This window comes from Dermacentor andersoni, chromosome 2, assembly GCF_023375885.2.
Source record: "Dermacentor andersoni chromosome 2, qqDerAnde1_hic_scaffold, whole genome shotgun sequence".
NCBI lineage: Eukaryota > Metazoa > Arthropoda > Arachnida > Ixodida > Ixodidae > Dermacentor > Dermacentor andersoni.
In genome coordinates, this window is record NC_092815.1 from 27,109,888 (window position 1) to 27,125,035 (window position 15,148).

Here is a 15,148-nt window from a genome sequence, read left to right on the forward strand (position 1 = left end):
TGTGTATATTGCTCGTGATGGCACATAAGCGATTTCCGTTCCTAGCTACATTCTTGCACCAAATGCAACAAGCACCAACCTGAAAGCCTACGTCTTCCCCTGAGCGAAGCCGCTAATGATATATGTGTGAGTACTGAATGTGGAACGGAAATTGTGTTGTGAAATTCAACCTTAGTGCTAGCCTGGTTCGTCCATCGTGGTGCATGTGCTGTGAATATATATAGAAGCCCTCTCTAAATGTTTCTAAAGGCACAGCAGCAATTTTTTTGAGCAGCTAATGTCACTTGTGTAGAAACCTGTACGTAGCATCATAGCATTCGAAAAGACACGCCTGTCGTCCACTTTGTTGTCCTGCGTCTCATGCTGTTAGTGCAGCGGAACCAGACTATATCGAACCCGTTTGCATCGAATTATTCTATATATCGAACAATTTCTGGACACGGTATAGTTAGAATGAGTATATATAGCAAAAATTATGCTTACATCGGACAAAAATAGCAGCGACTCCCGATATATTGAACGTCAAGCGGCAGAAAGGTGCCCCCAGAAGTTGGCTTTTCCTCGCGGTGGTGAGAATTTCCGGAAGCTGTTGACGAATCAACAGTGTATGAGTTTGTGAGTGCAGATGATGGTGTTGCGACCACGGGAGAGCCCGAAAATGAAGACTACACTGCCGACATCGTACCGAGCACAAGTGAAAGTGGGCACAATGAGGAAAACAACAATAGTACATTGTCCACATCTTCTGAAGTGATTGGTGCACTCGCACTAGTCCGATGTTTCTGCGCGAATGCGGAAGGTTGCGGCCTCAGCCGCTTTGACTTCTTACACAATGTGGCGAAGTGCGTACGTTGCAGGCAGCAAAATTGCCCAAGCAGAAGAAAATGCAGGACTATTCCATGTTAAACTAAGCTAGTTTCATCAATAAGGTGATTTTATAAATGGTATGTGCTTTTATGACATCCAATTATTTAGCAGGCTTATATCGAATTATGCTCTATATCGAACTGATAGGCGTTTTTTTGCAAGTTCGATATAGCCGGTTGCGAGTGTATAATGCGAATCTCTAACAGGAAGATCATATCAATACGTGCTATGAATAATGCAGGAACTTAGGCCAACAGCAGGCGCATTTGCTGTAGGGTTTTTCACCCTTCTGCTCAGCTTCGCACACCACTCAAGGTTAGCCTGTCTTGTGGAAATAAATATTATTATTATGTTATTAAGGCTATTTATTAGATGTTATAGTTTCTTTGCTGTAATTCATAGCAATCATACAGATTTCTTAAGCTAGTCAGTTATTTAACTGGTATCAAAGATCAACTTTGTTAGGACATGCTAATGGGATTCATTTCAAACTAGGTTACTCAACCAAAGAAAGTACAAAGGAAAGCATCAATGTTCACTCCTATCTGGTATTCCTAAACAGGTTCTATTTGGAGAATTTTATGTTGCTTGAATTGCCTGTAATTCAATGCTCAAAGCTGGAAAAAAATTGATTCTGTTTCTTGCTGTCAAAAGGCTGCTTCAATGTTGACAGTAAGCTATAACTACTTATTTTCAAAGCATTAAGCAATGACTGTCTCTAAGCTTATCAGTGCGATCTTATTTCATGAACACAATTAAGTTTCCCTTCTCCCTCTGATTAAACACCATGGAATCAAACTTCACTTTCATAAGTTTCAGGATCCAAACATTCTGGAGTTCGTCCTGAGCATTTGTTCACATCCTATAGTGTGCGTGTTTGTGTCAAATTCTGGTGTTGTACTTGCAGCGATGCATGCATTTAAAAAAAAAAATATGTTGCTACAAATTAACTCATTGAACTCTGTTTTGAAATCTACAATATATGGCCATGCAGTAACGAAAACTTTAATAAGCAAAAAAACTGCAGGTTCAGTGCACGTGTTGGAATCTGTGTGAAGTTAAGTTTTTTATAAAGCAGTCAGTTAAATGCTGTTAAAGCAACTGCAATATATACAATTGTCCTTGTTTCCAACAATCCAACATGTCATCTTTTGCAAGGTTTGTTTATGGACCGCATAGGTCACAACCTTAATGTCACGTAAAGTTTACGCACTACACTGGGAATCATCGTCGTGGCCGCTGTCACTGCCCTCCCAAAGCGCATCGTCCTCGGTTCCGTCGAGCGCGTTCGTCTTCTTGAAGCTCTTCTCAACAATACTGGGAGAAACCTGGTCCCACGCTGCAAGTATTCGCTCGCAGACGGTCTCTAGTGGCGGTCTCTTTATTCTGCCAGTGGGATGGAGCCCATGCTCTCCCCTGGCCATCCATTCCACATACACCTTGCACACGTAGTCCTTGAAGGGTTTATTTATGGAGACATCCAAATGCTTCAAAAGAGATGTTAGTCCGCCCGGGATAATAGCCAGGGTGGTCCTAATGTCCCACAACATCTCCTTCATGCTGTTCACGAGATGGCCTTAGAAACTGTCGAGCACCAACAGCCATGGCAGTCGCTGTAATGCCCGTGGCTGCTTACCCCAGACAGTGTCGAGCCAGTCGTTCATCAGTTCTTCATTCATCCAGCCTTTTTCTTGGGCGCGGATGTGAATACAGCTTTTTTTCGGCCATCAGCTGTCACGGCAAGCATAACCATACATTGTTGCGTTTCACAGGCGGTTGTCTTTATAGGAATAGACAAGACTCTTTTCTCACTCTTCCGAAATTAACCAGATGCACGCAGAAAACGAGGGACGACAAGGGTAAAAGTTGGCCTAACTGGCCGTCGCACGCCTCCGATGCAGAAACTAGAAACAGAGATTTAAGGCTGTCGCCTTTAAAAAAGAAGAAGAAGAAAAAGAACTACAGAGACGGACACGGGATGAACCATAGTTGGAACAGAAAAAACTGATGCCCATGGCAGTGGGTCTTGCAAGAAGTTGACGAGTGCAACTATTTACAACATATTGAGTTCCATTTTCAGTTCTGTTTACTGAGAGTTTTTTTACGTTGTCTAAATACAAAAACAACAATATTAGAGGTGGTTGTTCCGTTCAAGTGGCAATTCCTTTTACATAGACTTCACAGCTTTACCCTTCCTTTATGTTTGGTGGAGACTGGAAACATTGGCACATTCAACTACACAAACGGCTGGATCTCATCATCCTTCCCATTTTTCTTGTCCGCATGATGCACTGACTGCTTTTCTTATTTTTTTTTTCCCACAATCAACTCCATGTTCCGTACTACCACTGACTTCTGTAGCAGATTATTTGTCTTCTTACATTTCCTCTATGTTGGCATATACTTGACACATTCTGTGGGATGATTTCCCAGTGAATTGTGGTGATAGCATAACCAATAACCAGTATCCCTATTGACAAATTCATAACCAGCACTTACTTGGTTGCTCGCAGAACCCAGCAATGCTGCTCGAGGTGCTTTTGAAAGCATAAGCACTTTTCAAATAACAGCCCGTATAAGAACACGTAATCAGAAGAACACCTTTGCAGACGTACACCTACTCTAGCAGCTCGTACATCAAAGACAGTGAAGCTTTATAAGGCAATTCTCACAACCTTCAGTAAAACTAAGGGCTTGGCTTGTCATTGAACTGTCCTGAACTGAATTTTATTTGCAACAATGCCACGAGAGACCAGGCCAAAAGCTTAATAAGCAGCTTGAAATCCACCTGAGATTTTTTTTGCAAATTCTTGACTATATATGGCGCATTTTGTTTGCGATATGTGCCTTTTCAAACACTTCACTTTCTCAATATCTGAGCACAGTACTTCTTGCTTTCCGTTATATCTGACTCGGGTTGCTGTACACTGTGTCGGCTGCACATTCCGATAGCCTGGTTATATGATTGCTTCAAGGCTACGATGCAGACTGCATTGGTGACTGTTTTTAGTGATGATTCATTACCGACACCATTGTTGGCGTGCATGTTTTCACCGATGCCCTTTCTCTAGTTGACATTCGATACTAACCATGCTGCCAAGTGCTGCTCGTACAGGACAACCGTTGTGGAACTCCCTTTAAGCTTTGCAGTAAAACTACATGCCATGCCTGACCCTTACCATGCGTGGAGCTTCTAGACGGGCTGCCTTGGGCGGCACAGTCACAGGTGGGGCAGGGGCGGGCCTTTTGCCAAAGGGCTCACGTGGTGGTGGCTGCTGAAACCGAGGTGGCCCACCAAACCCTGTGCTTGCCTGCACTGGACCTGCATAGCGCGGTTGGGCTACCCCTTGCATGGGAGGAAACGAACCTCCTGCAGCTGAATTCTGCGGTGGTGGAGGCGGGTGGAACTGCCGCTGCTGTTGCTGTTCCTGCATGAGACAGTCATCCATAATGTTATGTCCACTGAAATGTGCCACTAAAACAGGACAGTTTAAGAAGGCAACCCATGTTATGGCTCCACTAATACAGTCGACTCTCGTTGCAACGGATCCTGATAATCTGACAAAAAACGTCCGTTTTATCCTAAACTTTCGGCGTGATGTCTAACAACTTTATGGCAAATCGTGAGTGACGAATGTCCAAAGTAAAAAACAAAGAAAGAAGTCGCAATTTCGCCCGAAAGGCAAAGCATTGATTGCGATAGCAAATTAAGCAAGATAAGCGCGGCAGCAGCAGCAAGCGAATCAACTTTCGTGCTGTCTCTCACTTCAATGCAAACTAAACGTCGAAAGCACAGCACATACGAAGCTACCGGCACTGAGCGCACTTTGTCCACATCACAGATTGCTTTGAAGATCAGGCCCGTGCAGGCACGCATTTTATCCACATTGCAGACCGCTTTCAAGATACGGTGCCTGCACAGCCGGCGGTGCGCCGGTGCGCTTCCACCCCGCTTTCCTCCCTCCCTTGCGTGCAATATATTGAGCCGCGATCATTGGCTGGCCCTTGCAAGTCAGTTGCCAGCCCGTGTCGACATGGCAAAAGTTCGTTTTATATGCCCGATTTTGACAAGAATTGCCGCTAATTTCACCTGCTGTAGCCGATAGTCCATTGTAGCGCGGTCAGTTAAAAGTGAACTTCATTGCATTAATAAAATAGGTAGAACGAACTAAAGCTGAAAAATGGTCCGTTATATATATCTGAAAGTCTGTTGTACGCGGGTCCATTGTAATGAGCGTAGACTGTACTGGGTTTCACAGCAATCTGTTGAAGGCCAACTGCAGTGAATTTTTTTTTCACTTTGGTTAGATTGATTGTAAGTAGTATAGACTACTGAAGCAAGCTTGGCAAAACTGCAGGGCTGGTAATTAATCAATAATTATCTAATTTGCTTACTGGGCATTTATAAACAACACCTAACAGATAATGTGCCCATTTAGTAGGTGATTACAATCTTTCGCTAGACAAAGGACTCCTCAATGCATATTTCTCATGGCCCAAATGAGTACATATTCATGTTCTAAAGTGCCACAGCTCATTACGTAGCATTGTCAATATCCTGTGAGTGGTAGAAGTTTTTTCATTCTGTTTTCAAAGCAAGGTGTGTTCAGACAGGACAGACTGGGGGAGGGGAGTCCCGAGTATATTTAGTTCACAGAGAAATTTTTATATGAGGCAGGAAAATGTCTTGATAAAAGGAATCAACCTTTGTTCTGCAGAACTTAGCAAAAATTTCGTGAAAAAAATTCTTATTTCACTAAAAGTGAAAGAGTGCTTTAATGACTTGCAGATTTTACAAATCCGAAGTCCTATCACTTTAAAATTGATATATTGGAACCTCGCCAAATTTTTTTTGCTATATGGGTAAAAAGCGGCAGAAAAGATACAATCTGTAATTCTTTATTACAACAAAAGAAATGAGTTCAGAATCCAATATGAGGGTGATTTTTATTTTGTTATTAGAACGAGACACATCGTTGGGATGACTATACATGATAGGCTATATTTTCTCACTTAAAACAATATAATGCAACATGTCTTTGCAATACTGGATTTACCAGTTCTTGGTTGGTATTCTATAATATTGTCATAAAATATGGTGATCATTTTTTTAGAACCTCTCTAAAATGCTCATTTCTGCTATTTTGACATTCTTGGGATTTTATGATGAAATAAATATGTGGTGTAGTTGCATGCATTTTCATTTTATTTTGTGAGAAACCTTTTGAAGTTTGTCAGACATTTTTCAGCTTTATCGCCTTAGCTACAATGGCCCTTTAAACACACACACACACACACACACACACACACACACACACACACACACACACACACACACACACACACACACACACACAACACACACACACACACACACAAACAAACTAAGGTTTGGCACTTTTTCAAAAACATACTCTGGGTGACATCAATTTAACTTCCCGTGGGCCAATATTACTATATATTGGTGTAGATTTACAAAAAAATTTGGTGAGGTACAATTAATTAATTTTAGTGATGGGCCTTCAATATTGTGAAATCTGCAAATTGTTAAAACACTCTTTTCCACCTTTAGTGAAACAAGAATTCCTTTTCAGGAAATTAAGGCTAAGTTCTGCAAAACGAAGGTTAATTCCTTTCTAGAGAGATTTTCCACCTCAAAAATTTCGCTGTAAACTGAAAATACTCTGGACCCCCGTTAGTCTTATCTTTATCTGAACAAACCCAGCGGCAAAAGTAGTTGGAGAAAAAAGAAAGAAAGAAGGTCGAATCTGCAGACAATTTTACTAGAAGCAATGACATGCTATCATGATAGGCTACTAGTAATCTGAGAGTAGCACGATCACATTACCAGCAGTGATCAGGGCAAGTCTGCAACTGCAAAACTGTCCCGCAGACATTGTCACAGCACCATTTGTGCTGTGGCTAGAAAAGAGACACTGCTTGACAGCCTAGTGCACTGAGGTGGCAGTGCTAAATCAAACTGAACCCGAAATAGCCCATAATGTGTGCTTATTACAAGCACAAAGCTCGTACCAAGATGTTTGGTCCCTGAGGATGGTGTGCCATATGGGGTGGACCTCCAGCCACTCTTGGCAAGGACGCGCCTTGGTATGCAGGACCAGTCTGGAATTGATGGCCTCCACTGCCAAGTGGAGAACTTGGCTGCTGCTGCGGCTGTTGATGGTGCTGCAGCTGTTGATTGTGTTGCGGCTGTTGACTGTGTTGCTGTTGCTGATGGTGCTGCTGCTGCTGCTGCTGCTGTTGGTGCTGGTGATGCATTGGGGCTCCAGGGGGAAACATGTTTCCATACTGGCTATGGGGGTGTGGCTGCTGTTGCTGATGATGCTGCTGCTGCTGTTGTTGGTGCTGAGGCTGATGTGGTTGCTGCTGCGGTCGCATAGGTAATCCTGAAAGTATAAAGACGTGCCAGAGGTTATACTTACATCACACTTTTATATAATTTTGATAAATATTTAATTTTGATACACCCTCTGCTAAGCACCTAGTGAGTGAGCCAATGCAAGTAAGTGAAATGAAGAGGGCAAAACTGGGAAGAAAAGGCAGGGAGATTTACCAAGGTATCACAATTTCATTACCATACAATGGAATGAATAGAAGGTACATAAAGGTGAAGTAATGATGGCAAAACATACACGCATGCACACACACATGCACAAGTGTTTGTGGCTCTATGCACAAATGACAGTGGAGGCCAGGGTACTACAGTATAGCCTTCTTACAATGCATCTGCTTACAGCAAACATTCGGATACTACATACTAATTTGTGGCATTATGCTGATCCTCCGGTGGCTGCTGAGCCATTCACTTGATTTGATGGTCTTCTGTTAATAGCTGTTTCAGGTTTCTTATGCTGTGTTCGCAGAGTGCAGCGGCCAATGAGTCAGCGCAGTTGAATTGTTCCAGTAGAGAGTGGTTGTTCCACCACCGTTCCTACAGCTGAAATTCAGGCCTTTTTGAAGCTGTGCACTTACGAGCAAATTCAACTGCTTTTGCAACAAATTTAATCTGCCATTATTGGGAAACTTGCACAATTCTTGGGAACAAATTCCACCATCATGTCTTCAAGTCCAGTATGAACAGTGTAGCAGTCACAGACCGAAGCTTTCAGTGAAAGTCGTCAGTTGCACCATTTCACTTTCCGTTTGCTGAAACCAAATGCTGCAGTGCCGCCATGCTCCCATTCTTTTGCGCATATTCTATCACTTTTTTTGCGAATTCAGCACTGAAGTCTAGCCAACACCTGTTACAGTGAAATCTAGATATAACAAACCTCAGGGAATGACAATAAACTGTTCATTACTCTGAGAAATCACTTTAGTGAAAACGCCAAAATTAAACATTCCGCCCATCAACCCATGAGTTCATAGGTTGTCAACATACGAGCTATCCACGAAAACATCGCTGTTGGCTCTGCACGTGCTGTTGCTATTTTCCATAGATTCCGCAGCTACACACCGGTGAACCACCATATAGTAAGCGTGACACGCGCCAAACAGATGCTGATGCAGAGAAAACTACTCACAACAAGGTCGCTCCATCTCTATTCTAATGCGCACTGTTTCTAGCTCGAGGCGACACCTGAACTACAGTAATCCCTTGTTATAAAGAAATCGCTTTATTCGAAATTTCTTACTAGTTCCAAACCAAACATACACATTTAAAGCCGCATTATTCGAAGTGCATGAAGAACTTGGCCCATTTCAGAGAGAAGTGGCAAGCGGAGGCATCAACGCCGTTGAGCGGCGGCGACCCTTTCGCTTATGCAGTGTCAAATTAATAGCGTCGAAGAATTTGCCTTGCGCAGGCACCGAACAGGCCATAAAAGTACCAAATCAGTGCTGAGTGCTCCCAGCTGTTTACTGTAGAGCCAACAGAAACTGTCAACCTCCATGGTGCAGCGAGCCTGAACCATTAATTTCAGTCGCAATCACACTGCTGGTGTTCCCCATGATAGAATCTACAGGAAAATAAAGTTTTCCAGACGCTTTGCGATGCCAGAAAACCGTGGTTTCTTGAATGCCGAAAAGTGGCCAAGCGAGTGGGAGAAGACTTGCGCGTAAGGATTTCATGGGCTGCTCTCAGTGAGCCATGTTTTACTGCTCTAAAGAGCACTTCTGCCACCGAAACGTGCCGAAAATTACAGAAGAAGTGTCTGTCCAATTAAATGTGCCATGTATGACTTGAGGAACTACACTAACAAATCGGGAAGATGACTTTAGGGAAGCCGGTCAAGAAATTTGCTCGCCGTTTGTAATAATCGACCTGCATTGCAATAGGATAACACCCTTTGCTTCGTTGCACTTTTGACAGTTCAAATCGACTTATAAACATGAAAAATCTGAGCGTCGCCAGCTGCGAGTCAGGCTGTCAACATGGCAGGTCAACGCAAGCTGGTGCTTCCCCAGATTTTCTTGAGCCGGTCATGCTCGATTCGCGCCATCCGACTTTGGACAAATGATCTAAATGCGTGGTAGGGCAACAGAATTTTGTTCCTAGACATTTGTCCATGGTGCGGACGTGACAGTGCGCGAACACCAACACTCGAACTGTGGAATTAACACAGTGTCATCAACAACGGTGCGGCGAAAAACTCTCGTTTTGCAAACTTCATGGCTGCACACCTCGGGAAAAAATTGCCCAACGATCATGCAAAGCCCCTAAAGCAAAACAATTCAGTTTTCATGATCGCGCTACGTACCCATTATGAGCAGCAAATCATTCTCTGAGCACAACAAACACAGCCTCAGACTCGAGCCCCAGTTGCGGCGCTTTCCAGCGCGATACTGTCATAGTCTTCCGTGACCTCCACACTTCCCCTATAAAAGCAGCCACTACCTTCCCCTCCTCATTCGCTCCCCAGTCTGAAAGCTGTTTGGACGCCAGTCGCTCCTTGCACTCGCCTTCATGTCATTTCCTCGCCTCCTTGCTGCCAGTATCGACATTGCTGCTCCTCTAAAGCTGCCGTCTGCTGGCCTGCCCTCCTGAGCACAATCTTCCACCAACGGGTGCTCTTAGCAGTTCCTGCTTCTTAGTCTCCACAACTCCAATCACCTTCCTTCTGCTACATGTGAAGCCGATGCCAAGCCCACCCTTGCAACCATCGCCATCACCAGCGTGCACTGATGAAGAAAGTGAGATACCCTGACAACATTTTGAAGCTTCTGCCTTCCGCATTGCCCTTCGCGTTCAGTCACTTTGGTGCCGATGGTGCGTGCGGTTGGATTTGTGCTGCAGGCCATGTGGTTGTGTGTTATTCACAGTGCTTCATTAGACTTGTGTCACATGTGCTTTCGTGGTCTACAGTGACAAATGGCTCCGTCAGTCTCCAGTTGAAAGTATCTGACTTTGGAGCAGGAAGTTCAGTTGATACAGTAAAACCTTGTTAATTCGGCCCCCGTTAATTTGGAAATTCGGTTAATTCGGATGCGCCTCCTGGTCCCGTCAAACATGTACATAACCCTATGGCATGATACTCCAGTTATTTCGGACATATTTGGTCGTATTTCGTTTAATTCAGACACTTCGCGGAGCTCAGAAGCACGTGAGGCATATTAGGGGCGAGCTCCACTACTGGATAAGCTGGTGCCATCGTCGGTGTGACATGGCATGAGGGATCACGTGGACACAGCGGCCGCTTCGGCTGCGCCAAAGCGAGCTGAAAACGAAACGTAAATTTTCACTTGCGCCGGGGTTCTGATTAAGTGGCGAGGCTTTACCACCTTTGGTGTCTGCTTGACAACATCTGAAAGTACTATAATAGGTAGTGGCTGCCTTTGGAGGCGTGCAGCACGGTAGGCTACTGCTCGGTGCCGCAGTGCCAGACGTACGCAATGGATCCAGTGTCAGCCTTATTCACACGTCAGCTCCTTGCCGCAAGGCAAGGAGCTGCGTGAAGCTTGGTTGGCGAAACTTAGAACCGGCACACAGCCATCAGCTACAACTCGGGGGTATACAGCAAGCACTGACGCGAGGAACATTTTTGCTACGACGCCGGGACTGCGTGATGTTCAGTGGGTAGCAGAAAACGTGCACTGAGACGCTCGCGCGCACCCGCTGTCCGGCTAATGTCATGATGGTTTGGTCTATGAACTTGTTATGCTAGATACTGGCAAGCTCACTGAAACGGAAAGGGAGCGGTCAGACGCACATTATAAGAAGGCACGGCATATGGTCATGTTTGTGTTATGAATTAATGCGCTGGATTATGAAAAACAAGCAGAGGGAAATCGCATGCTGTGAAGACCGATAAACATACAGTGCGACACAACTTGAGAAATAATACTGAAATATCCAAGAATTTAGAAGAGAAAAGAAAGACTAAATCGTTGCGACGGCACATCACAGTCGCCGTAGGTGTCGATGTCTCTATATCTAAACTATTTTTGAACAGTTTTGATAGCGTCCATGAAACAATGGTTGCTAGTGTACTGTCAAATGCTCATGTGCTGCAGCCCAAGGCTCACGGCACGGTGTGAAAACGCGCTCACAGCGAAAGCAAAACATTGTGTGCGGACATAGATGCAGACACGCAGTCGGTCGCTGCGAACCCGTGCGATTGCTGCATTGAGGCTTCATTTTGTTATGCTCCATTCGGTTATACAGACAGCCCACTATAAGGACATATTTCACATAGTTTTCTCTCAGTGTTTGCCTACTTTTCACGCAAGAAGCCAGTTCGGGAGACTCCGATCGCGGCGACTGCGCGCAGTGGCGTTCACTGTACGTATTCGGTAAAGAGATTGTGTCTGTATACGAATCTGTGCTTTCAGTTTGCCCAAGATTATTATATTGAGTCAAAAACTTCACTCATTTTGAGAGTACTTACATATATGTCCAGGAAGGCTGCCGCGCGGTGTTTTTATTGAGTGCCGTAAGCGAAACCTATGAGGAGCGCACTGCGTGATCTCTCATACTACGCAAAGGAGGCGCTTCCGACAGATGGCGACTTTGTAAGTCCTCGCCCCCAATAGGATTAGGTGGCACTAGGGGGTGTTCAAATTGCACCGCCAGTGATGGCATCTCCGATTAGCGTGCGCCGATCACAAAGGCCATGCTTGCATGTGGTGGGAGTGCCGAAAGGCTGGAAATACGTTAAGGCCGCCATGTTTATTTTATTGCTACATAATAGACAAACCTACGTCTCAAAAAACACGGCGGCAATGACATACTTCTGGCTTTGCAGTGGCTTTTGGCGCTTGGCACTACCTCTGCATCGCTATGGTTATCGGCATGGTAGTTATCGGTCTATGCTAGCAACCCTAATCTATACATACATGTTTTTTTCTTTGTATTGCTGTCTGCCATTTCCGACGTCTTTTGCTTGTGCAGTCGTGTGGTTGCGGAGTTGTGCAGTTTTCTTTTTTTGTTGTCGTTTTTATCGAGTTCATCGAGTTTAACGTGTGTGAGGACGGTAGAACTTTTTTTGTGAGTGTGTGTTAAATATTGTTTGCGCTTTTCTTTTTTCCGATTATACTTCGTTTTTCCGTGACATCGTGCGTGTACTTGTCGCTTCATTGCAGTGCCTAGCCGTGCCGTGCAAGCCGCGCCACCATGTGCTCTCGTGCCCCACCGAAGCAGGTGAAGTATGAGGCGAAGGATTTGGCAGCAAAAGTAGAAAAATTGAAAGCCGTGAAGGCAGGGGTGCCTCGGCAGGTCCTAATGAATAAATTCAACGTGAGAGAAGCATGCTCAGCATATACGTGAAAAATGAAGAGGAGATTCTTCAGGCGTACGACAGTGACAAGTCCGCTGACAACAGGAAGAGACTGCGAACGTCAGCGCACCCGAAACTTGAAGAAGCGTTGTTAACATGGATTGCCAATTCGCACAACTCACAGCTGCCTTTAAGTGGCCCCCTTATCTGTGCGCAGGCCGAAAAGTATGCACTGAAGCTCAGCATCGAAGGCTTCAGGGCATCGGAAGGCTGGTTAGACCAATTCAAGAAAAGACAAGGCCTGGTCTTCCGTACGTGTGCGGCGAGAAAGAGGCTGTGAATGAAGACATTGTCGAAGATTGGAGGGCCAGATTACCCACACGCCTAGCCGATTATGATGCCTGCGACATTTTTAATGCAGGTGAGACGGCTCTCTTCTACAAAGCACTGCCGTATAAAACGATAACATTTAAGGGGGACCCTGGAGTTGGCAGTAAACGAAGCAAGGGCAGAATCACAGTTTTGCTGGCTACCAACATGACTGGCATGGAGCAGCTACTGCTATTGATAATCGGCAAAGCAGAAAAGTCTCTATGCTTCTAAAGCATAAAGAAACTTCCCATATACTATCGCTCGAATATAAAGGCATGGATGACCTCAGCGACATTTCAGGCCTGGCTGCGCGAACTGGACTGCCGCTTTTGTGCAAAATCGCACAAAGCACTAATTGTTCTAGATAACTGTAGTGCGCACAATAATGTGTCGGGGCTGACAAACATACAGCTGCTTTTTTTGCCACCTAACACGACGGCTTCCCTGCAGCCTTTGGATCAGGGAATTATTCAGTATGTGAAAGGCCGATACAGAAGACAAGTGCTTGAGCGCATGACACTCTGTATGGAGGCAAAGAAAAAATATGATGTAACTCTGCTCAGTGAAGTGCACATGGTAGTGCATGTGTGTAGCAACACGCCACCCGCAGTAATTGCGAACTGTTTCTGACACAGCGGCTTTGTCCGTGACGGTGATTCTTTGGAAGCCGGGGATGCGGATGTTAACCTGAATTCCGAGGAAGATGACAGTCGCTTCAGCAGACTTCGTGCCTCCGGACGTCCCGCTGGACGAATACATCCACATTGATAGTGACCACGTTGCCGGTCGCCTCAACGACAACAAAATACTGGATGTACTAGGCGATGAAGAGCCTGACTCTGATAGCGAAAATGCACCCGTCATGGATGCGTGTTAAGTGCTGCACCGCACTGCAAAAGAGGCCGATGATGCCCTTAACGTTTTGGAGGACATCTGTGTCGCTTCTCCTGACAGTCTGCGGGGATTGCACCACCTACCATAAAAACCGGAATATAGGTCGAACTTTTTTTTCAAAAAACCATTGCAAAAAGTCGACCCTCGTTTTATATACTGGACATTGGCGGAAAAACTACGGAAGTCTTGCAGCAAAGGGCAGATGAAGTAAACAGCTGCCATCGCCATCAGCAGCAGTGCGGCGTGGCGACATTGTGGCACCGCCATTTTGCGTTTCCAGTGTCAAGAAGTTATATTGGTTAAAGGCTGCTTCTTCACATTTTGTTTCAAAATGAGCGAAAGCCCAAGGCAACCTGGTGGCACAGCGTGAATTTGGAGTATCCAAAAAGAGTATTCGATACTGGCGGAGGCAGAAGCAGCGTATTACTACATGCAGCAACCAAAAGAAAATGTCATTTCGTGGGCGGACTGCAGCAGACCGCAGAACCGGAAGACAAAGTTGCGGAGTTCGTCTGGGAGCTGCATGAAAGATCGCTGCCTGTGACTGCTGAATGCATCCGTTTGAAAGCGGTAGAGATTGCGCGCGCCTCTGGACTGGGCAGCGAGAAGCACTCATCATTAGACTCTAGTTCGGACGACTCTGATCAAAGGCGCTGCTCTGATTTGGAGTAGCGCTTGTGCACTTCGTGCCCTTCTGTGTACTGTACACCCGGCCAATTTTTAACAGTATCACGCGGCCAACGACCCGGTTGGTAGAGACCCTGTAGCAGTCAGCAGGGGATTTCTGAAAATGTTATTAATGTGGTGTTCGTAGTAACGAGGTTTCAGTGTAATTTTGTGCCTTAAGGCAGTAGTAATGAACATTTGCACAAATTTTCAGAAGTTTGTGCATGGTCTTTGGTGACACTTTCTCTGTTAGTTTTTCTTGTACACTCTTAGGCAAAGTTACACCCTTTGGCTTGCCCCTTCTGCCACACAACAATAATCGTTATCTGCCTTGATGCGTTTCCTTTCTTTAACGCTGCGAGCCCGGTACTTTCCAGTAACGAACGGCACGCGCGTTATCAGCATAGAACAGTTTACACCCTTTGGAGTGCCCCTTCTGATAACGCGCGTGCCGTTCGTTACTAAAAAGTTCCGGGCTCGCAGCGTTAAAGAAAGGAAACGCATCAAGGCAGATAACGATTATTGTTCTGTGGCAGAAGGGGCAAGCCAAAGGGTGTAACTTTGCCTAAGAGTGTACCATAGTGGCCAGATGACAATCTAAATTGTGCCAAAGATCGACGTATAGGACACTCGGGCACTCTACCACAAATTGTTCAGTAAAAAAGATCTCTACC

General features: G+C 45.1%; 1 protein-coding gene across 5 annotated transcripts in view; it reads right to left on the bottom strand.

Annotated features, from left to right (window-relative positions):
- Positions 1–15,148, bottom strand: part of LOC126542537 (uncharacterized) — a 129,616-nt gene that overhangs the window by 36,484 nt on the left and 77,984 nt on the right. For all 5 annotated transcript variants that reach the window (XM_050189649.3, XM_055077320.2, XM_055077322.2 and 2 more), the window contains 2 exons: positions 6,901–7,274; positions 4,047–4,295 (listed from right to left, as the gene is read on the bottom strand). In XM_050189649.3, the coding sequence (XP_050045606.1) occupies positions 4,047–4,295; positions 6,901–7,274 (623 nt within the window). The remainder of the gene's footprint in view (positions 1–4,046; positions 4,296–6,900; positions 7,275–15,148) is intronic.